The sequence below is a fragment of the Anopheles coluzzii genome, chromosome 3 (genome assembly GCF_943734685.1).
Source record: "Anopheles coluzzii chromosome 3, AcolN3, whole genome shotgun sequence".
Classification (NCBI taxonomy): Eukaryota; Metazoa; Arthropoda; class Insecta; order Diptera; family Culicidae; genus Anopheles; species Anopheles coluzzii.
In genome coordinates, this window is record NC_064671.1 from 87,042,242 (window position 1) to 87,065,364 (window position 23,123).

General features: G+C 43.1%; 2 protein-coding genes across 7 annotated transcripts in view; one reads left to right on the forward strand and one right to left on the reverse strand.

Moving 5' to 3' along the window:
• Nucleotides 1-3,242, forward strand: part of LOC120957185 (uncharacterized) — a 37,425-nt gene extending 34,183 nt beyond the window's left edge. The window contains exon 6 of the mRNA XM_040379245.2: nucleotides 1,066-3,242. Within this exon, the coding sequence (XP_040235179.2) occupies nucleotides 1,066-1,175 (110 nt within the window). The 3' untranslated portion in view covers nucleotides 1,176-3,242. The remainder of the gene's footprint in view (nucleotides 1-1,065) is intronic.
• Nucleotides 3,243-3,347: 105 nt separating this feature from the next.
• Nucleotides 3,348-22,467, reverse strand: LOC120957186 (dehydrogenase/reductase SDR family member on chromosome X). Of its 6 annotated transcripts, none has more exons than XM_040379247.2 (6): nucleotides 22,343-22,467; nucleotides 18,685-18,981; nucleotides 5,286-5,393; nucleotides 5,014-5,196; nucleotides 4,734-4,941; nucleotides 3,348-3,929 (listed from the first exon to the last, which is right to left on the reverse strand). In XM_040379247.2, exons 2-6 carry the CDS (start codon nucleotides 18,863-18,865, stop codon nucleotides 3,533-3,535), a joined length of 1,077 nt encoding a protein of 358 aa, XP_040235181.2. In that variant the 5' UTR covers nucleotides 18,866-18,981; nucleotides 22,343-22,467; the 3' UTR covers nucleotides 3,348-3,532. The 6 variants fall into 6 exon arrangements, with proteins under 6 accessions (XP_040235181.2, XP_040235185.2, XP_049464476.1 ...); XM_040379251.2 differs by having other exon boundaries at nucleotides 22,283-22,467; XM_049608519.1 differs by having other exon boundaries at nucleotides 22,267-22,467.
• Nucleotides 22,468-23,123: the final 656 nt, after the last annotated feature.

Here is a 23,123-nt window from a genome sequence, read left to right on the forward strand (position 1 = left end):
AGTTTACTCCAATTCCAGAATTTATCCTGAATCTGCCTTAAGCAAAGATCAAATCGTAATCCTGTGTCGTTCCAGTAACCGATACAGTATCTACTAGTCAGAAACTAATAAACTTAAGGCGAGTTACTAAAAACAGAGGATTTGCTTTTCAGTTTAGAAAACCTGCAAAGTATTTCAGCTGCATAATAATCCACTTTTGATTGGCAAATCTATAAGTTATGAAATCACCTGAATTTGCGTTTAGCTTTCAAAACTCCGAGTTGATGCATTATGTACTGGGAATGTTTCAAATTGATTTAACACGCTTTTCTTTAAATTTGCTATCATCCGTGTGACTGGAATTGAAAGCTCCCTCCAAATCAATTTTCTTTATTTTATTTCCATAATTTAATTGCTATTGGTATAACTGTGGACTTTACGAAGTGTATATGAAAATCTCTTCAAATATCCGATTTGATTGACATGTACTGTAGATTTTATCCTCTATCATGAATAGCTTCTAGCAAACGAAGAACAAATTCAATCTGTCGTTCAAGAAGTGTTGATTTACAGTTCGAAATAAACAAAGGATCGCTCTATCGCTCTAGCAAATCCCCTTTCAGCATGGCTCGACAGGAAATTAAAACCAAGAAATTAGCACCAGCTTCAACCTGAAGTAACAGCAAAAAGTCCTACAAACGAACCATGACGCACTACGACCACCGCAAGTAGTAAGCCATTTTGTTCAATTTACTATCAGCTGCGGCTCCCTACCCATCATCCCACCCAAACTCTGCATCTGGTTCAGGTTACACAATATTAACCCAGCTTGTGCGGTACGACGCATCGTACACCACAACGACCGCCAACGGGAGGCAAGCTGCCGAACTACTACTGCTACTACTACTGTGCCGTTCCAATAAAGTCTTCCGCACTTCATTGCGAAGCGTTCCCTGTCCCTGGGTAACATAATGCGCCCGCCGCCTCCATTGCTTCATCAGGAGGCCGCGCGAGTATTGTGTTTCGTTCCGTCGTCACCTTTACTTCTAACATAAGCACGCATCCCACTGCTTTGCTTTCTTTCAGAACTTCACCGGTTGCGGTTTGTGGTTTGGGCTGGCAGCAGCATACCGTTGCTCCACATCGGCCAGCTACTGCTGGTAACGCTACGCCGATGGCAGATGCATGGCTCGTAATCCTGTTCAGCTGAAGGAGCAGAAGTTCGTTCGACCACTATCACACGCACACAAACACACTCTAGAAAAGACGACGGCCTAGCAACTAACATGAGAGGGAAGTAGATGAAGATCGTAGCGCTACACGCAACAACCGGAAACAGGAACCGCTTCTTTATTACCACCGGAGCGTCACTTCATTCAGCCAACAGAGAGGAGACACACCAAATGAAGTCCGATGGTTGCCGTTGGGAAAATATACTCTAAAAAGGAAAGAAACAAAAAAAAAGCAAAAACAAAACCCCTGTCCTGTGGTGTATTATTGCAAAGGACTGCAAGAATACTCCGACCGCTGGATGACGTTAGGAGCATAGAAACGATGGTCGCCCCCATTTCGTTCCCATTCCTGTAGCTTAGTATCTTCCACTCTCGCTCTGTTTCTCGTTTCTCTATCTCCCTTTCTATCTTGTTACGCTCAACAAGCGGTCTTAATCGGATGCCAGAGAAAATTCAGGGAGGGTTCGGGTGGGACAACCCAGCAGGTGCTTACAACCCGTTCCATCCCCTTTCAACCCTGCGGCAGGGACGGTGGTATCGAAGAATGTGAACGATTTTTGTTACTGACATTGCAAAATGAACCAAGATGAGGAACAAGAAGAAAAAAAACCGATATGCTAGCTGAGGATAGAAAGGTGTGTTTAGTCAGAAAAGAGAAAGGATAAGATTACATTCGAACTAAAACAGCACTAAGAAGACACAGGCACAGGAACCCATTGGACCCGGATCTCTATTTTGCCAAATGTGTGTGCCACTACAAAAGGGGACGTGCAGGGATAGGCACAACCTCTGAACATGAAGAAAGCGGTACGCATGTTAATATTGGACAAAAGTGAATGTTATATGCTGCTCTAAAGAAAACAACAGTAAAATAAACACACAAAGGCGCACAAATAGATAGAAATCAATTCGAGCTGGCGTTTGCCGAGTAAAGCGAGAGTTTGGTGCGTGCGTTAAGACCTATCCTATTCAATGAGGCATCGATTTACCGGTTTTAGGTGGTTACTATTGTTGTTAGACTGTGCGAACTAAAGGACAATACGGTGTTGTTTCGGAATCAAAAAGCTAAAGCTAATCAACACACGATACACACGATAAAAACGCACACACGTTGTATGATCCGCTTCACGGTAGTGCGAGAAGGGCGAGCAGTTCGCTACATTGAAACGTTCCCTAACTTTGTGTTATTTGTGATATTATCCTGCTCCCTTGCTTAGTTCTCACATCTCTTCTCTTCTCCCTTACATTCGCTTTCTCTTGCATCATTGGAGGAAGTACGTTATTTTTTCTAATGTTGCGGCAAGAACAAAAAAAAGATTGTAAATAAAGAAAATAAGCTATACTGAACTAAACGTAACTAAAAAACAGCATGCCAAACCAGTGTGACACACACACAACAGTGTGTCACATAAGAATATTACACATACACACAGACACACATAAACACACTACAATTGTGCGCTTGTAAACTAAACACATATACACGGAACGGCAGAACACAAAAACTGATAATAATACCGAATGCTGATGATGTTAAAATATAACGAATATGAACTGAACTCGAAATCAGTTTTCCAGTGTTGGCCTTGATTCTCGGAAAGAACTGAACCGAAAAAACGATCCCCAAGGAAATGCTACGTTGCAAGGTAAGGTAACCAAGGGGGTTTTGTGCGATGGGCAATTCCAGAACAACAAAAAACCCCTCCCTCCAACCCTAATCCGAACACGTCCTATGCAAACACGTTAAACAGGTGTGCCTGCGGCGGTGAGGTAGCGATGAGCTTTAAACGGCCACGACCAGGACGAGGGACTCGCTTCCAGGAAATTGCTCGGGCTCGGAAAGAAAATCAAACCCCTTTAATGCGAAAGCCAAATATTGGTTGGCGCTGCCCATTTTGCTCGCATGCCTTGTTGCTTTGTATCCCTGTTTTTTTTGCTGTGGGTTGGTGAAGTAGGTGAAGAAGGAGTCCCGGAGAAGCTTTACCATAAAATTAGTTCCTTCTTGCGTTTTAAAATTCTAATTAGCTGTAATTGCTTTATCTACCCATAGAAGACATGTTGTCTTCGTGGCTTTAAAATCGGATATTACTTATGTTATCATAATAATAACAAAACAGAAAAACTTGTAAACATTACTTACTTCTTACAGAAACGTTTCTTGAGTTTTCATTTTTGTTTTTCAAAAAGAAAGATGTAGAAAAAACAAAACAAAAATAATCTTTCCCGCCAGCTTTTTCGTGATGTAAGGTAATACATGATGTTACCAGTGGAAGGAATCGCAAAAATAAGGGAATGTACCCGTTAGCAACCCTGCGGGGATGTTATTTCCCCTTGTAGAAGAAATCATCGATGCCGAGCGTATCACAAGTGAAGTTGAACAGCTTCTCACACTGGACGGAGTTGTTCCAGTACCGGTGGCTGCCCGCCTCCCGGCAGTTGCTCAGGTAGCAGCCACCGCGCGTCTCCAGCTTCGGTGCGATCGCCGCGTACACCACGGTACGGGAGCCTTCCTCCGGGTTTTTGAACAGCAGCGCCCGCACCCACGGGATGTAGTTGGTGCTGGAGTGCTCGAACAGGTCCGTGTTGACGACGCCCGGGTGCAGCGAGTAGGACAGTACCGGCATGCCCTCCTCCTCGAACATCAGGTTCGTGTACTTGGCGAACAGGACCTGGGCGAGCTTGCTCTGGTTGTACGCGTCCGCTGGGTAGTAGTTTTTACTGCACGCAAGGAAGAGTAATTAAATAATGATATTATAATTGTGAGCGTTTAAAAATAAAAATTAAATACTGTGTGGAATAGCGATGGGTAGAGTTGATAAAAATTCAGAGTTGACTCTGATTCGAATCCGAAAATTTCAGAACAGACTCCGGAAGGTAGCTCCGAACAGCATTATCCGGAGCCGCTCGAAATCGTCCGGAATCGTCTGGAATTGGAATCGGAGTCAAAGTCGTACGAAATCCAAGTCGTCCGGAGCCGGAGTTAAAATTGAAGTGGAAGTCATCCAGAGTCAGATTCGTCCGGAGTCGGATATGTCCGGAGTCGAAGTCGAAGTCAAAATTGCTCTGAGTCAGAGTCGTCCGGAGTCGAGGTCATTTGAAGACAAAATCAAAGTCGGAGTTATCCAGAATCGGAGCCGTCCGGTGTTGCGATCGGCCAAAACATGAGTCAACTGGAATCGGAGTCATCCGGAGTTGGAATCCGAAATCGGCGGGAATTGGCCTGTTTATGCAGTGCATGCGCAAAACAAAAGACGAAAAAACTTAGCATAATTAAATACCAGCCAGACATTGATCGACTCAAGGCGACTCCGTATCTAGTTTGAGTCTGATTCTGACCGACTCCGGACGACTCTTATATCGGATAACTACGACATCAGATGAATCCAACTCTGGACGACCTCGACTTCAGGCGATTCTTACTCCAGCCGACTCCAGACGGAACTAGTGATTCCGATTTTCCTGGAGTTGGACCAAACCTAAGAGTCGAAAACCCAAAGAATAGCACATAAATGTTGGACTTACACCTTGTTAATGTCGTTGTAATCAATTTCGCCAATCTTGTGCACACAGGACGACACATTGACGACGCGCGCCTTACACTCAGCCGTACCGGCGGCCCGCAGCTGGGGCAGCAGCAGATGCGTCAGCAGAAAGTGGCCGTAATAGTTGATGGCCATGTGCGATTCGTAGCCTTCGTCGGTCAGCTTAAACGGCACGCTCATAACACCGGCTGACGGGGGTAAATAAAAGCAGAACTTTAAAAGTGCGGTTCACTGTTGGGTTTAGCCAAGACCACACTTACCATTGTTGATGAGCAGATGAATTTTATCAAACTTGGCCCTAATCTTGGTGGCAAACTCGCGCACCGACTTCATGTTGCCGATGTCGAGCTGCTCGTAGTGCAGCTTGCAGCTGCTGACCGGGATTTTGGCATGCTCCAGGTATGCCTCTACCGCTTTCCGGGAATCGACTGGATTGCGTACACCTGCACAGCAGCATGCCAAAAAGAAAAGAATAAAGCAAAAGGAATCATTTGAAGAAAGCTTGTTGTGGTGCCGTTTTCGCTACACATACCAAGGATGACTTCGATTTCACACTCGACCAGCTTCTTGACGATGCGCAGCCCGATGCCACGATTGCCACCGGTGATGAGCGCAATCTTTCCCGGCTGCTTGTACAGTTCTGCGAATAGGAGAGAGAGAGAGGGGAAAAAATGAATCAAATGATAAATTTGACTACCAGACTGTCTTGGAAGTGTTTGATATTGGCCGGCAACGCAAAGCTTCAAATGTTTCATCACACATTCCACACTATCTTTCAGGCTTCACGAAGAACGAACAACACGACTGAGGCGCGTTTAATATCATTCTGAATGTCTTTATGCTTCCCCGCCAGGTTGCCCTGGGTTGCGCAGTTTCTTTGTCTCCTTTTTTGTATTTTTTATGCACCCCATCCAGGTGAAATCAAAAAGGGTGTAGCAGGTATGGCAGCAACAGCTGCTGGCACTGATTAAAAATAGCAATGGTTCGTCGCCAGCTTGTGCCCTCGGTGCGCTCGCGCGGCCTGTTGGAATCCTCCGACACCGGCAGCATTGACACGCAACCACAAAACAAGCCCCGGGCCCACCAGATGGTGCTAGAAATGCCTGATGCGACAACCTCCCTTCTGGTTATACCGGTTTTATAATTGAATCCAAATAAATTCCCTCTCATTCGCCCTAACAAAAATTCGAACTCCCCGGCGTTGGCGCAAATGGAGTGATGGATTTTTCTTTTTTTTGTTCGATTTTTTCCTCCCTTTTTTCGGGTTGTTTGTTATCACCCGATGCTTTATCGTGTGAGCGCCTCGTACACCCACACGCAGCGCTTTGGAAAAAAGAAGGAAAGCTCTGATCAATATTGTGAAGCGTGGAAAATTAAAATTTTAATTCCACACTACGAAGAGGAGAGGCGAAACGGTGATCACGATGGCATCAGCGACACGGTGTGCCACACGTGCAAATGAAGGGCGCCAAAACCGGGTGACAGTATTGCATCGAAAGTGGGTATGTGTGTGTCTGTGTGCTTTTTTGTAGGCCGTTTTACTTGAGCAATGGTAATTGAACCAAATAATTGAGGGATAGGTGCAGAGACGTGTGTTGCGAGCGCGTGTGCCGAACGGAGCTTAATTTTTGTGAAAAATTAAAGATACCGACCTCGAGGTACCGGCCACGCTTTTGCAAATGCAATGATGAGTAAGGGATTAACAGCCGCAGCAGCAGCAGCAGCGCAGGAATATTGCAATAGTCACTATTGGGATGATTTCTGGCGGAAACAGATCGGATGGTATTAAATACCGCAGCATGATGGTTTCACTTATTTCGTCTTTCTTTGTTTTTTCTTTGGTACAGGTGAAAACTATTCTGTGCCTTTCTATTGAGCAGCCTCTCGAAGCCTAAAATGCAACATTCATTTCCATTTTGTGTTTTTTTATGGACGTTTTGTTGACTGGCTTTAAGGTTTTGGCATTTTCTTTTTCCACTTTCCCCACAACAACAAAAAATGGCAATGGACAACAGTGCCAATTTCGCACAATGCTTGTGTTTTTTGCTTTCCCGATGGGGCGGTAGGAAATAAGTCTCAATTTGGTGTCGATGATGCGCGTTCGATGCGCGTTCCACGGCGGCACTGGGTTGTATAGTTTTAATAATCTTCTTTTTGTCTGTCTACATCGATGCATTTCAATGAGGTTTTTGGGGGAGAAATGGACTAACAAAAGTTTGTGGATTATACGGCGTACGATGAAAATGTACTGCTATACCGTATGAATTTAATGCGTTGTTTATGAACTTTCGCGTGGATGGGAGGAAGGAATATTTGAAGATTTTTTTAATGCAAGTGTATTAACACCTTTTTTCAGTGCACTCAAAAATAATGTGCGAAGGAAAGATACGGTTTGGTTGACAATTAAAACGTCAAAGTTATGTATTTAACTAATTTTACATTCTACTCTTAAATGCTTATGCTTTTTATGATGCTACTTAAGCTCTTCTGTTCTTTATTCATTGTGCTTGATCAATTAGGCTCATTTGGCAGATTAAAACATGGAATTAATTATTTAACATTAGAAGAACATAGTTCGAACACAAGGTTTTAGTTTTAGATGAGGCATATCAGGCAAATTTGTGTCTCACTAAATCTCATTTGTGAAATCAGAGCAGAAAATAGATTGCTCATGTTCTTGTGACACTGTTAGATAATTATTGATGTCACTATTATTTATTAATTAATCTTCAACGGATCATACGGTCTAATAAAGATGGGTAAAACTATTACATAGCAAAATCAAGCCTTTTATAACAGTTCACTCCGGCCACGGCAGAAACCCGGCCGTTCTTTGAAGCACTGAGTTGAAAGAATAAACTCAAAGCAATCTGAAACAGTGTTGAATTCAGCTGACATGGAGCGATGCTGAACAACCCGTAGATCCTCTCTAGACCTATGCACCATATAGATATGCGATGCAGCAAAAGCGATGACTCGGGAGATTAGACTATTTGCAACTAAATTTACTTTTAAATCCGCAACATCTACTTTTCTAGCTTTTATCTTGTAACGTTACCGAATGATGAACATAAGCACATTAAACAACGTACGAAAGATTGATGAACGATGCCATATGAGAGCTTTTTTCTGTTTATTTTTAACCAATACAATAATGTACATAGGTAGACTGAACAAATTCCCAGCTACGCTGAACTCTTGCTGAATCAATACAATACTCTATTCAATAGCAGGCAAAAGCGTCATTCCATCATTTCTCATCACACTGGTATTTTCTCCCACAATGCAATTCAATCATCGCCTAGAATGTACCAATTTAGCTACACGCTTTATCTAACGGCGCTCAGATCTGCAACAATTCCACACTTAATGATCTCCCCATAATCCATCAGCGTACAGGAATAGAAAATCCTTCTAAAACATTCACGCGACTGAAATGCATTTTCCTGCTGAAAAGCTAAGCCCCCTTCGTACAAAGGCCCCATTTTGCAGTCACCACAAACTACAGCGACCGCATTGAAACTGTACAAGGCAAACAGAAAACCCCCAGCAAACCATAAGCTTGCATTCGATTTAAATGATGTCCAAAGAATTCCCTAATTACTTCTCGATTAAGATTAGCCGTTGCCGAAGCCACCACCAAATCCCTGGTCGGGCACGCGGCACGATTGCAGCACATTACCGAGCCTACCGGGAGGCCCTGGGATGCAAAAAGTAATACCCTCGGTCTTTGATGCAGCATCCGGAAATTGCATCCGAGCGCAAAGTGGTCTAGCAGCAGCAGCAGCAATGAAATAAGAATAAAAAAGAGGCAGATAAGCCGGTACCGTAAATGCGAGAAGCTTGCATGTCCCCAATGCTTGTAAAAAACGCTCACACAAACACATATACATACACTCACTGCGAGTATTTAAAAGAGGCAAATTGTGTCCATGTCCATGTTGCGACCAGCGAGGAGCGAGCGAGCCAGCAGAGAAAGTCACCGGCTGGCCACTGGCTTTAATTTGCTTTAGAAGTGCTGCCTGCCTGCCAGCGATACATATAATATTCCTGCTATCAGGCACGGTGGAGATGGTCCCCACCCTTCAACCCATCCCATCCCATCTGACCGAGTGTGAGGGGAGCGTTCCCGGGCAAATCGGTGCAACCGTTGCCCCATGCCAATTGCCATGGGATTGTGTGGTATTGTGTGGTTCCGTTGGAGGATCATTTCATCGGTTTCCGGTGGAAAGTGGAAAAACCCGGGGAAAGCTGCACCCTTCCTGTATCCACCACAACCCCCCCCCCCCTCCCAAAAGCGGTCGGTAATGGTCGTGGTTCCTGTTCGCTTCGCTTCCGGTATGTGCCCTCGAGCTGTGTGTCGTGCGCGTTGGGGGAATTGGCTCAATCTTCCTGTCTGCCTGCCTGTGTGCCAGGTGATTGTGTGTATGTGTGAGCTTTGTGACCTCGTCTCTTAATGAACCAGAGCATTCACGGGTGCTCTTTCTCTCTCTCTCTCTCTCACACACTCTTGCAGGCATGTTGAAACATGCGCCAACATCGCCAACCGGGCGACAGCCGAAGAGGCAAAAGTCAGTTCCGTGTTCCGGTGTCAAATTTGAACGAAATGAAACGAAACCAAAGCAACACAAAAAAAGCGCTACGAACGATACGACGAACACCACCGGGAGAAAATTGTGCAATTAATTTTGCATTTAACGTTGGTGACACACACACACATACCCTCATCTACAAAAGCTCACAAAGGCACTGTCGGGGCTTGCCGGTCCCAAATGATTGTTTAATCATTGAAATTCATGTCTCACACACCGATCGGATACGCGCCAATCGGAAAATGGATCGTGTTTCGAATGTCCCGTAGGGAGCAACGGAACTGATTTACACTGAGGTTTGGTCATTATTTCGGGACTCTCGTGGCGCAATTCTTTTTGTGTGTGTGTGTGTGTGTGTGCTGACGTCATGCTTTTTTTGTTGTTGCGTTTGTCATGGCAACACGTGCAGCGCTAAAAGAGTCCCGACCAGGCACATGGAGATGAAAAATTGATTCAATCAATTATGCTCGTAGGGGCGTAGGCGCCACCGCGGGTTTGGAGGCGGGTTGTGGGGGGCAATTTGTTCACGGTAATCGAAAAAGAATTCCAATCACTTCGATAGCACCACACACCGCCAGCGGGGAAACCAGCCCAAGCAAATGCATCGAGCAACAGCATTCCAAGCGCCCGACGACACGATAAATGAGCGTTGGTTGTTGTTTGCGGGTTTTACAAAAGTGGAAAGGTATTTCCGCTTTTGCAAATGAGTGAGTTAAAATGTGTACAAAAGCATTCCAGCATCGAGCAGCTTTTTGGCATCACAATAAACCTTAATGACTGGGACGAACGGACTTCATTGCCGATGCCACCGGCATCCACCTCGTTCCTGCAAATACAAACAGCCCCGAGAAAGAGAGGGTACTTTTAGTGCATGCAAATGCAGCAGCCTGCAAAATGCATTCTAGTCGTTGTAGCAGTTCCGATGGATCGGAAAAAGGTGGAATTACAAATACACTCTTGTGAGAATATAGCCTGAAGCACTAAACAAATCGTGCATTGGAATGAATGCTTGTCCTGCAGGCAAGGCTCTCCCCATCCACTGCTATCGAATAATTAAATCTGCGCTACGTTCATCCCTTTGTGTGCTTTCTTTTAGCTTTGCTCTAGCTCTCCGCACGCTAATGGATAAGGCGAGTTTTCTTTTCTGTATTGCGCTGTTACAGAACGGTTCGATTAAAAAGTATACAATTACCCGATGCACAAATCTTTGATAGTGGAGAGGGTAACGTTTGCTAGGGCACAAAAGATGGCAAACGATTGGGTGTTGTTTATTTTGCTATGAAAAAAGTCTTTTGCATAGAAGTTATGCAAATTGTTTAGTAGTTGACATTATTTAGTGTGTATTTGGATATAGCACTTGATTCGAAATATTTTGAATTTCCAGTTTTTTTTATTTACATTGCATTAAACCATTATATTGAATTCGCTTTAGAAACTTTACAAATCTTAGATTATGAAACACTGTATTTTATGTTTTTCATTCATTAGAAGTTATTTTAAACGTGTTCGTTTGCCAGTAAAGCAGGTGACCATTTGGCTTCATCCAACTATTTTGATTCACGTTCCCCTACAGCTCATTATTTGTTTGTTCTAGATGTAAATATAACTGAAATTACCCATTAATCATGCCAAAAATAAGGCTACCAACATGCTAAAGAAAATATATTGAGGGGAAAACAGGGCTAAACGGACTTGTTAAGCAGGTTATTGAATATTATTTTGAGTTGTCTTAGTTACACAATTATTTCTTACAGCATTCTATGATTTTACTCTTTATATATGAATGAAAACTATCGACAAAACCTTCCAATTTTTCCAAAGATGGACAAATACACCACCGTAGCCTTATCAAACGCTTTTTATCAAGTTTTGCCCCACGTGAATAATTTTTATACATTTTTTGCTTTATTAATAAAAGGATGCATTAAATTTCTTTTCTTTCGTCACCGTCCAAATAGACATACAGCGACAACGTCGCGCGCGAAGACGTCGCGCGCGAACAAAAGTAGCTCAATTTTGCAAACAGAGCTACTCGTGGCGCGGGACAATTTTGCTTCATCCGAAATAATCGAATTATCTAGTTTTTTTACAAGCCAGATTAATGCCAAACACAAAAAATTAGATTTGAACACATTTCAACCTATTTTTGTGTGTTTTCAAATATAAAACAAGTTGGTTGACTGAGTCAAATGAGCTACTTTGATCTACACAAAGTGAAATTTAGAGCTATTTTTCGACGTTGTCGCTGTATGTCTAACTGAACGGTCAGATAGATTATATAGAAATGCCATATATTTTTTATACCATGTAAACTATGCCCCCTATGACTATCCTGCTATGGGGGGATCAATAAGTAACTGAAAGCCAAGCCCCCAAGTAGTGCTACAGGCAGGCCTCTTGACCTGACCGACAACGGTTGTTGAGCCAAAAGAAGAAGCCATTTAAATATTCCACACATCCCTGCGATATTATATACAGCCTATTTTCCAAGTGTGAGCCGGTCTCGTAGTACAGTCGTCAACTCGTACGACTTAACAACATGCCCGTCATGGGTTCAAACCCCAAATAGACCGCGCCGCCATACGTAGGACTGACTATCCTGCTATGGGGGGAATCAATTAGTCACTGGAAGCCAAGCCCACAAGTGGGTACAGGCAGGCCTTGACCGACATCGGTTGTTGAGCCAAAGAAGAAGAAGAAGATTTTCCAAGTGTAAAAATCCATCAATTTGCTATTAAATCTTAATTGGTATTTTTCTTGTTTCTTGTTTAATTACAGACTTACATGCTATTAATAAAACACTTCTAACCACAACACAACTTGTGCATTGGAATTTATCCTTCATGTCAAATAATGCATAGGGTGTCAATTTCGCCCCATCCTCCTCTGTTTTTTTTTCGAGAAGAGTTTATTTTTTTCTCCCATCTTTAACAACAGCTTCGATCACAAAATTCTACGAACCTCAAAACATAATCTAAAATTCACAGCTTTTAGTTGGTAGACGTTATTATTTATATTTTTAGTCTTATATTTGCGTATGACACCGTATAGAAAGGGTAAGCTAAGCAAGATACACCCATTGCATGTACTAAATAAGCAAGCAAAATCCTTTCACTACCTGAAACCATCGCGCCACTTTGATTTCAATGCGATTGTTTTGGTATAACCGAGACGAACAACGAGGGTTGTTAGAAGCCCACAATGTTCCTTAAAAATCAACCAAAATCCTGCCCTGCAAACCGTTCAGAGCGAACAGTTTTCCCCCACTGCATATAAATCGTTTGCAGTTTTTCAATTTAACCGATACGCTATCTCCCACACGGGCCAGGGATTTAGAATACCACGCAGAACCGGTGGGGAAGGGCAGGAAAAAAAGCTAAAACGTCTGAATGCAAATGTTTCACCGCCTTGGATGGTGGTGGAGAGAAATTTCGGCCCAAGCTAAAAGTTGAAAACACAACGTATTGGTCTTCTGGGGGTGGGGGCGGTGGAAATCCCGTATGCTCGTTGCGCTTTTTGCTGCTGCCAATTGAAGTGGCGAGATGGGTTTTTTGACCGCTTGACTGCACACAGCCTCACCTACACAGGCACCTACGAGCAAGGTAGCAGGTATCGGTGAGCGTTTTCCGCCAAAAACCACCGATGCTAAAACATTCCGCAAATTGCATTTCGACGATATGCACACTCGGCTAGAACGAGGCGCACTGGCAACATATCGACAACCCTTCTCCGGCTGCTTTTTCGGCTGATTCTTTGACGTATGTGTGTGAGGGAGTGTGTGTATGGTCTCACAGTATGTATGTGTGGCTGCCTCCACCGACGTTTTTCCACCCAATTGCGCCGTAACGCATCGTTTCGATGGACTTAACCTCATTTGCAAAACCCAATTTAGCATAACCGTGTCGATTGCGTCGCCGATAAGGGTGTTCGCCCTCCAACCTTGATCCAACTCTCCCATCCCACCCAAAAGCAGGAGCCACCCGTATGGCCGGGAAAATGATAAATCACGCTCTTTTGCCACCATTGACGGGTTTGTTGGTTGCGCCGGTCATAATTCAGAATGCGCACCGACTGTGCCAGGAGTCCTGGAGCTGGTTTTGCAATGCTGGTGGTGAAAAGAGGGTGTACAGGGGAGGAAGGGATCGACGCTACTTATGCAAGACCCTTCTGTCGGCTCAACCATATCGTTGAGCCGGGAAATTGTTTCCCTTCACTGTTTATCCAGCCTATCGGCACCCAATAATGGGCTCAATAAAGGGGTGAGATTCGCACCCGTATCTGAAGATTTCACCCCGATCGGATTGGCGGTGGTGCGGAGGATGAATGGTGTTACGGGAGGGGAGTAGTTGGGGTCAACCCATCCCTGGAATTAACCAACCCCTGGGAATGGCAGCGAGGGAGTGAGGGAGCTAAATTGTTTGACCAACACACCGGCCAGCTGCTGATAAACGTTCGCAATTGCTTGCGGATATACTTGATTATGGTGCAGATATGCAATATGGGGCGATTGAATCTATGTGTTCTGATTGTTTTCTATTCAATGATAAATAGATGCAGCTGAAAATGGAGTGTATGGAAGGTGTTAAGGTTAAATGAGGTTTCGGAAGCTGATTAGATATGTTTTACTAACGTTGGTTTACAATTATCCGTGTTGTGGTGGTGAAATGTAGCGATTTTTTGCTATTGAAACTATTGTTTTTCATTTAAATTGTTCCTGTTTCTCATTTAAATTGTTCCTGTTTCTCATTTAAATTGTTCCTAGCATCAGTGTTGATTGAAGCAGGTTAACGAGGATGCGACTGTCAAACCTAATTTCCTGAAAGCGAATCGTGTGTTTTTCCTGGACCATCTCATTATTGTTTATTACGGCCATGTGCGGACATGTTACCATTGAACCATATTCTAACATTAGAGTCAGACCAACGAACATTACATAAAGATTTGAAACAATGCAGGTCGTTTAATTCCCTTGTTGATTTCAAGAATAAGCATAATGTTTTGTTAGCGCTGTTGATAAGGTTGTCATAGTGTAGCATTACAGTAAGTTTGTCGTCATCAAAACTCCAAGGTCACGTTTTACACTAACTCAAGATAAATTTGAGTCAAATTTGAGAATGTTATTATTCTGGTGCATCATTAGACTATGCGTGGCAACCTGGTAAAAAGTTCGATTCATGTAAAGATAGCAGGACCTTAAACAATCACTTATCCCGTCGGAATGACTGAATTGCACTAGTCCTGAGTACAGTAGTCAGTAAAAAGTTCAGTAAGCTTGTATATGCTGGTGTAGACCGCTTAGTTGAATAACTTGTTGACTCTTCGAAAGATGAGTAAGACAAATTCTGAACCTTGCGTAGATTTGATATCCGGGCTATGAACCTTCAACTCTTTAAGCCTGTTTTAAGACTACTTTTTTAATCGCTCTGCCTTCTCAAAATGATTCCTTGCGCAAATCCAAGGTAAGTCCTCTATCTCCAATGTTTACTGTAAAGGAAATTTCTCTATCTCTAAATTTCCATGATTGTCTGAACGGTTTGAAAATGCCTTTTATGTGGCACCTGTAATTGTTTAATGTTTGATTATTGCAAAACAATAAAGCAGCTAGTATATTTCATTACTTTGTAAGTCCTCTTATCCGAGAAATCCTCTTCCTTTTTCTGAGAAAGAGTCTTTGGACAACCATCGTAGCAGAATACAATCTCACTAAAGTGTGTACCGAACACAAATCACGAACAGCACGGTAATGCATTTGAACGTATTAGATTAGAGCGATTGGTACACGGTACCGATTGACGTTCGCAGAGGAATCCGGACACTGTTTGAGCCCGATGGCTATTTACCACTCGTTTGTATAACGCATCGCTCTCATATACAAACACATACGTGCAATCTGGCCATGTATGCATCCCCGCCGGCCAGCAGGGTGTCAAGGGTTCCGGTTCGGCCATCGGTAATGGATGGATTGTTTGTGCATCTTCGAACGGCAAATACACACACACACACATACACACACGGGGTCTATACTTATTGACCGACGGCAAACAAGAATGCACTCAGCAGCGAACCCATCCCATCGTGTAACACTACCTTTCCGATCGCATCCCCCTGAAACCTGAACAATGTGACCGTTTGGCAAAGGGTTTGCAGCGTCTGCATCTTCGTTGATTACGTCCACACTGGCTGACTTTTGCAAATGTGCATCCTTCCTGCAGCATTCGTAATGCATCAACTCAACCCAACTCACGTGGGGGAGAATGCAGCGATTTGGCCGCCCGTACACACCGGATGCAGCTCTGATTGAGGCATTCGATTAGGTGCAAACCCCGGATCACTTTATACTGGCACTAACGGGGCACAGCTTTAACCATTACCGGCACTAAATGGTGGCACACAAAATGCCCACACTAAAAGCATTCCCGACGGGGCCACACTTGTGGAGGATGATGCGTTATAAGGCAGGGACATGGCTTTCAACGCATTTGAGCGTAGATTGGGATGCCGGGAAACCCAGCTTGCGCGTCGAACAGTGGAGCTAATTAAAAAGCTATTAACACTAGCTGCCCGATGGACGCTGGGCTTTACTGGTACGTGGTACGTATGTCAACGGTTCGTGATGCAAACACGCGCCCACGGCCAACTAATGCATCTGTATCATCACGCCGTAACGCGCATGTAACTGAAATGCGTGTCCCCTTTAGCTGACATTAGCAAGCCCACAATCAGAAAATGCAATCGCAACCGGTAGTTAGCAGCAACAATTCACTCGGTGACGACGCGTGGACGTGCTCCAGAACGCAATAGCCGGGTGGGAAAGAGCGGAAGAGAGCCCGATCGTTATGCTCTTGCTGATTGTTGTTGTACCACGCCCGTGCGGTTGCCCACTGGGGTAATTTATGTTGATTGTGAACTCTTCGGCCCGGGAAGAGAATCACGATTGTTCATCGAATTATCTGCACACTGGGATGAGCGCGGGATCTGTTACCTTTTGCCCCTGTTTTGATAGCCACAACCTGTGCGTTGTAAAAGGGTTGATTGGTATTGATAGATTGTTCGTCACCTACCTAACCACTGCCTGGAACAAAACCACAAAAAGCAGTGGCGTTTTGGTTGGAAAACGCTTCCAGAAATTAAATCTATAAACGCTTTCACACTGTAGTTTAATGTAGCTACCGGCGTTGGAAAATGAACAGTAATTGAGTTGTGGCATTTTTGCCAACTCAAAGTAAATGCCTTTTAAAGCCACTCGATGCATTGTGATAATTACTGTTATGTTTGGTCCATTAGATGTAAATAAGCACTAATATCCCTAATTAAATGCATAAAAATTTAATTAGGTATCAGACTAGCAAACACCATACCATTACGCACATTTTGTACGATAAAGACCACCCAATAACTCTAACTACTGCAAAGTTGTTGCAAAGTAAAAGCCGCAGTTTTGTCAAACAATGGATTAAGCATATCAATTAGATCTTCTCACATTTCTCTTCTTTTGTGGTTTTATTTGGCACTCACATAATTAAGGTTACATATTAGTTTTGCTAAAAGCTCTCTTTATCCATAATGACCCCTTCTTCATCTTCTTCTTTGGCACAGCAACCGTTGTTGGTCAAAGCCGGCCTGTTCCACAAATTAATGGACTTGGTTTTCAGTGACTTCTTAATCACCATAGCAGGATAGTATGTATGAGAGCACGGTCCATTCGGGTCTAGAAACCATTGCGAGCATGTTGTTAAGTCTTGCAAGTTGAAGACTGTACTATTTGTTAAGCACAAAAAATATATTTTGGTTTAATCATATAAATTTGTTGAAAGACAATCTCCTAAAACCTCGCTAGGGTTCCTACCGTTTAGTGGGCTGCAAAATGGGCTGCATTTTGCAGTTGCCCAGCATGACAGCCTTTTATTTATTTGCCCATTCGAGCAGTTTAAACTGTTTTTTTTTTCATAACAATAATTTGACAGAAAATTTATGGACCTAAATGTTGTCCATTGTTTTCTTTGAAAAGTTCCAACAAAAAAAAAAATGTTTTATTAAGGATTTTTTAGATGAACAAGACGATGACGGTTAATACCATGTGAATAGAAATTTTGTCAGCATTCATTAGTGCCAATTGTCGACCACTACTTTTGGATGGAGCGAATCTTGCAGCTGCCGTTTTGCAAAACGTTATTTAACGTATTTAAGGTAAACCAATTTATGTCTGATGCTAATATGATGATAACAATTGTTTATTACAATGCTAGAATATGCTGTTGTAAATTTATAGAGTTGTTCATCAATAGTGCTTTCATTGGTAGCATTCATGACTATATGTAGACGATAATACTTTTTTATTTATTTATTTTAATTTATTGTGTAGATAACAAACCATTTTCAATGTCAGATTGATACAACCAACCGACCAACGCAGCTTGACATGAAAAGGCTTTTTACATTGAATAAATAAATACAATAAATACAAAACATTAAATCAAACCTTGGTAGAAATGACAAGCGATGCTAATTCGAACGATGCGCACCAATGAGCCTGCGTTTCTGTATGACTTTGACCTTCGTTTAATTAACATTTGCGTACAACAGTTTAACAATAACCTCTAAAAAAATGAGATTTAATATTTATTTATCAATAAAAATTAAAAAAAAAACAAAACCCATCCATCAATCATTTTATATTGACCTTTCATTAGGCAATAAAACAATAAATAAGACCCCACAAACAGAACCATTAACATTACAGCACTGTTAAAGTTCAATAAAGAGTAGTGAAGCCAATAAACACAATCAAAACAAGCCATAACAACGTATGAAGTACTTACTGCCGAGCACTACCCCTAGCAGCATCAGGGTCAATCGAAAATAATCGTAATTCATGATCATATTGGGGGATGGTGTAAAGAAAGAAAGAAAGAAAAAAACAGGCTGACACTGGACAACCTCTGACCACGACAATCCTTTCACTTTTCTTTCGTCTCCAATTCCTCCGTCCAAGGGAGTAATGGCTACAGTGTCCGGTGCCTACATACATAATTTCAAATTTCGATCTCCAAATACTCTTACAGAGCACACGATCTCTCGCCAGTTGTACAATTGTCTACCGTTCGTTTGGGCAGCCTTGGCAGCACGCGTCTACTACTTTTCGTGGAAGTTTCGAGGTATCGAACCGATTGCCACACAACACACACCATAAGCACACACACGACATCGCATAAGCCCCCCAAATCTAACGGAAACCTGTTACCGGCCATTCCCGCAAAGCGTAGACCTCCCCCCATGGAAATGGGCTTAGCAAGCGAGAATCTTTCGATCTCCCCGCCCCAAAACCTACCGACTACTTACCGACTTTATTCCGCGGTCGCATGATGAAATCGTCCAGAAGGCCCTGGAAGCCACAGATCTGCATCCGCACCTCGCACACAAACTGGGCCCAGTTCTTCGGCATCTCTTTCGATGATTTCGTGAAGAAAAAGATGGCCAACAGTAGCCCGACGGGCAGTCCGATGAACAGTACCAGACCCATCTTGTGAGTTGGAATTCAATTTGATTTTAGCTCTCACTGGGATTCACAAACACTGGTTGGACGCACTGAACCACTGAAGCACACTGCAATCAAAATTGCGCACCAAAACTCGGCCACTTGAATATCGAGTAAGAGAGAAAAAAAGAAGAGTAACACACAGCCTGCTTTCGGTTCGAAAAATTTCACGACTCCCGTTATGCAGCTGGATGACCGCGATCAAGGGTCTGAGGAATTTTGGAATTCTTCACTGCTGGATAACTTTCGCTCCCACCCTTGTCACAAATCACAAATTCGGGGCACACACACACCCACATACACGCACAATCTTCCGCTACCCGACGGCCACGAAGAACACGTGCAGCAAGAAATGGTTCGCTACCCTAGCACGCACACGCCCGCACAACCTCAACTGGAAAGCCACGGGAACATGAGCACCGTCCCGGTCGAAGATTCAACGTCATATGATCGCGCGACCGTACGCTGCACACGGGGTTTGCGCACAAGCGCACCGACCAGAAACCGTCGTCGTTACCGCACGCGTGTGGAGTGGGGATGAATAAATTCGATTTTTCGGCTCGCCGATGGGGTCGGTTTTGGAGGTTTGCACGTTGAATATTTTCCCCGTCCACGGTGACTTGAACGTGACGCAAACGACGAACCCGATCGTAAGCGCGGTGCGGTAGACAATGGGAGCGGTGAGAGCGAGAGAGAGAGAGAGAGAGAGAGAGAGAGAGAGAAAAAAAGCAAACGACACAAAAACTCACCATCCACTGGGATGTCCGCTTGCAGCAAGAGGTGAAAAATAAGCTTTGGACTTTTTTTGCGTATTGTTGTGAGGATCGTGCGCTAAGAGTTTTCTGTTTGACAAGCTGGACAAACAGGAAACGAACTGAGCAAGAACCAGGGAAAGAGCGTTTGAAGTTGGAGGGGAGGTTGAGGCTGAGTGTTTACCGTGATTGTGATTTGTTCAAAGATAGCAGGCATTATTTTGCTTAAGGGTATTGAACAATTTATTATTTTTTTTTTAATTTCAGTAAATGAAGAAAAATTTTGCTTTCGTAATATGCTTTACAGTCACGTTACCATGAAAAGAAAATTCGGCAACCTCTTCTGCAGCAACCTTGAACTATAGGGTGCCAGCTGAAACCATCGAAAAAAGAGCTTTTGCATAACAATTTAAGCTAGCAAAGGCATCATCAACAGCGTTGTGCAGATCATGTTTCACACCCAGCCTCATTGCAAGATCATTGCCGCCACAGCCTCACCGCACCGGCCCCGAAAATGCTTTATTATTGCTTCAGCAGACCACTTCACGTGCGAAATGAGAAGCGAACGATTGCTTGCCTACCCATGCCTGCCAAGACTCCCAAGACTCTTCTCCTCAAAGTCGCAAGATGAGGCATTGTGTGTTCTTGCTTGTGCTCTCCGTTAGCTGCAAAACGAAATCTCGCCACCACTCGGGTACAATTGAACAATTATTGCCGTGGGGCTGGAGATTTTCAGGTACAACACGCATGGCCGCGTGAAGGTTAAAGTCATTAGCAAGACGAGACGGGTGCTCTTTTTTCCTCTCATTGCTCTCTCTCTCTCTCTCTATCTCTCCCATTTGTTTGTAGTGCTTCTTCTCTAGCTTCTAGCCCGATCGTGTTTGCGATGTTATCGACGCAAGTATCGACTTATTTGTAGCGTCATCTTCCAATGCCAATGCTTCGCGCGCGGATCGCTCAAAACGCTTCAAGCAAGCTTTACATCGTTAGAGCAAAACCTTTCCAAACGCTTTTAACCGTCTTTGGTTGTGTTTAGGTTCCGAAGGGTGGACATTGCACCTTCCGCCAAACCTGTTTACCGGGGAGCTGATAAACAAAAACCCAAACTAAAATTCATCTCCCGTTTTGAGGGTGTGCTTATGTAATCGAACTTCGACCAGACCGGATTGGTGACGGACCGTGATCTTCACACGCACTCTCTCGCCTCGGTGAAGGATTTTCGGTTCAAATTTGTTAAAAAAAAAGGCAGATAAGAGACTAAAAGTGTGCGATAACACAACGAGGGAAGCAGTTACGGAGAAGCAGAGAGTTTGGAATACATTTGTCGTTGATGTAACGAATGTTAACTTTCAACAACGGAAAAGATGTAACTTACAATTATAAATTCGAATTGCTAATTGAATTGTATTTTAGATTATTTTTATTTGTATTTATATTTCTTGTCTTTTATCTCTTAAAATGTAGTCAGTCTTTATCGAATCGAGCCCGCGGGAAGATTAAGCCTTCCACTGCACCATGATGCAAGAAAGACATCATGATAACAAGAAATCATCATGATAACAATGTTGCAAACACTGCTGTGTGATAAAAGGATAACCCGCATCGATGTGTAATTTCCTTTTGTACCACCTATTTCATCGTCATCATCCTCATCATTATGGCAAGAATGGGCAGCAAACTGTTGGCAAACATCTTTGGAAACGGTGTTTGACGTCAAAGTTGGGCAGACGCCACCGACGCCACCAGGAGGCAAGTGGGCAAGCAAGACACAATTAATTGGATTTATGGGGACGGATTTGTTTTTTTGTTCCCCTGTTTAAAACGCAACGACCGCCAGTCAGTCAGCCAGTCTGCAGTGTCCAAACGGCGGAAAGCCAATTACGTGTACCGAAATCACTTCCTAAGGCGTGGAATCGCGCACATGAAGATGGATGACGGTGATACATTACCAATGGATTAAGTTTCCGTTCTATTCGCGTCTTGTTCCTCCCCTCCAGGAGGACGCTAATAGCGGCGTTGGGGAAAGGGGAAGCGCTTTTTCTTAAGCAGTTGCAGTTGTTGTGATCACGGTGGTTTAACTTTACGCTGTGCCTACCGTGCTGGCTTTTTTCCTCCCTTCCGTGGTTCGCTGTAATGTGCGCACTGACATAAAAAGCTCATTTCCAAACGGTTCCCTTCCGCACGTTCAACGTGTGCTCAACGGACCAGACCCAGACACGCTGCGGTTGTGGCGTGGCGCAGTAGGCAGTTCGGGTTTTATCCAATCGCTAGAACTTTGAAGATGCGATTGCACAGTGACGTTGCAAGAATTCTTCTCTACGGTTCGATTCTTGCGTAAAATGGGCGCTTGTTGTTGAGCGTCATCATTTTGAATGGACGATAATCTTGCCGAAGATTGAAATGAGTTTTGTTGTTGTTGTTGTTGAAACCATGATAAGGAAAACACAAAGATGATGAGTATTCTACTATGTCTGTGGTGTTCGAATAAAGAAGCACCTTCCTAAGCATTCTAAACGCTTTCGTTGCACCCTTGCTGATAACAAAGCCACGTGGCAGCTGCACAATTGCACTGTATACAATTCCTCATGACTTCTGATTTAGCACTGCAATCTCTCTGCACTGAACCATTATCACCTGGAATCGCATTTACCGAAATGCAGCTTCAACCATCTTAATTTCTGTAGTTTTTGGTAAACACTTTTAACCGTACCGTTTATGCTTCTTCACACACTGATATGACGGCGGAAATGTACAATTGGAAGTTTTTTTTCTTCACTGTTACCCGGCACCGGATCAAACAACAACTGCTCATCGCTGCAACACAAACAAAACCAGCTGTTTCGTAGTGGAAGAAAAAGAGGGAGAAAGTGAAAGCAAAATTATTTAACGAAACAAACGTCAAAACGGACGCTAGGTTTGAACGAAACTAAGGGCAGTGAAAGATTGCATTTAAAATTTGAATGTTTGTTAGATTCTGTAAGATATAGAATGAATCAATTCTAATTCAGATATGAGTACAAACTACTTGTACAAAAATAGCTATTTTGAAAGTTAATCAAATAAATTGCTGTATCAAGTTTCGTTAAAATTTATGGATTGAGAAAGGTTTGCGTCTTGTATAATCCGATAGATGGCGCTTGTTCAGGTAAACCCAGCCAACAAAATTTCGTTATCGGTTTAGCTACATAAGTTATTTGAGCCTTATTAAAGCACTTATAAAATTCAGGAGACGCATTAACATTTTCAACACATAGTAAAGCATAAACTTGTTTATTTTAACCTTTTTTATTTTATTAAATAGTGTGTTATGTTGAATCTTCTCTTAACAACAGTCCACCTTTAAACGATTGATTTACCGTTATATGAGATACGCCGAAAATAAAATAGCCACGTAAAATCTTTGATATCATAAAAAAAAACAATATTTGACTATGTCATCTACGTCCATGAGACGTGCTTAAATTTCCAATGTATTGTAAAATTTGAAACAT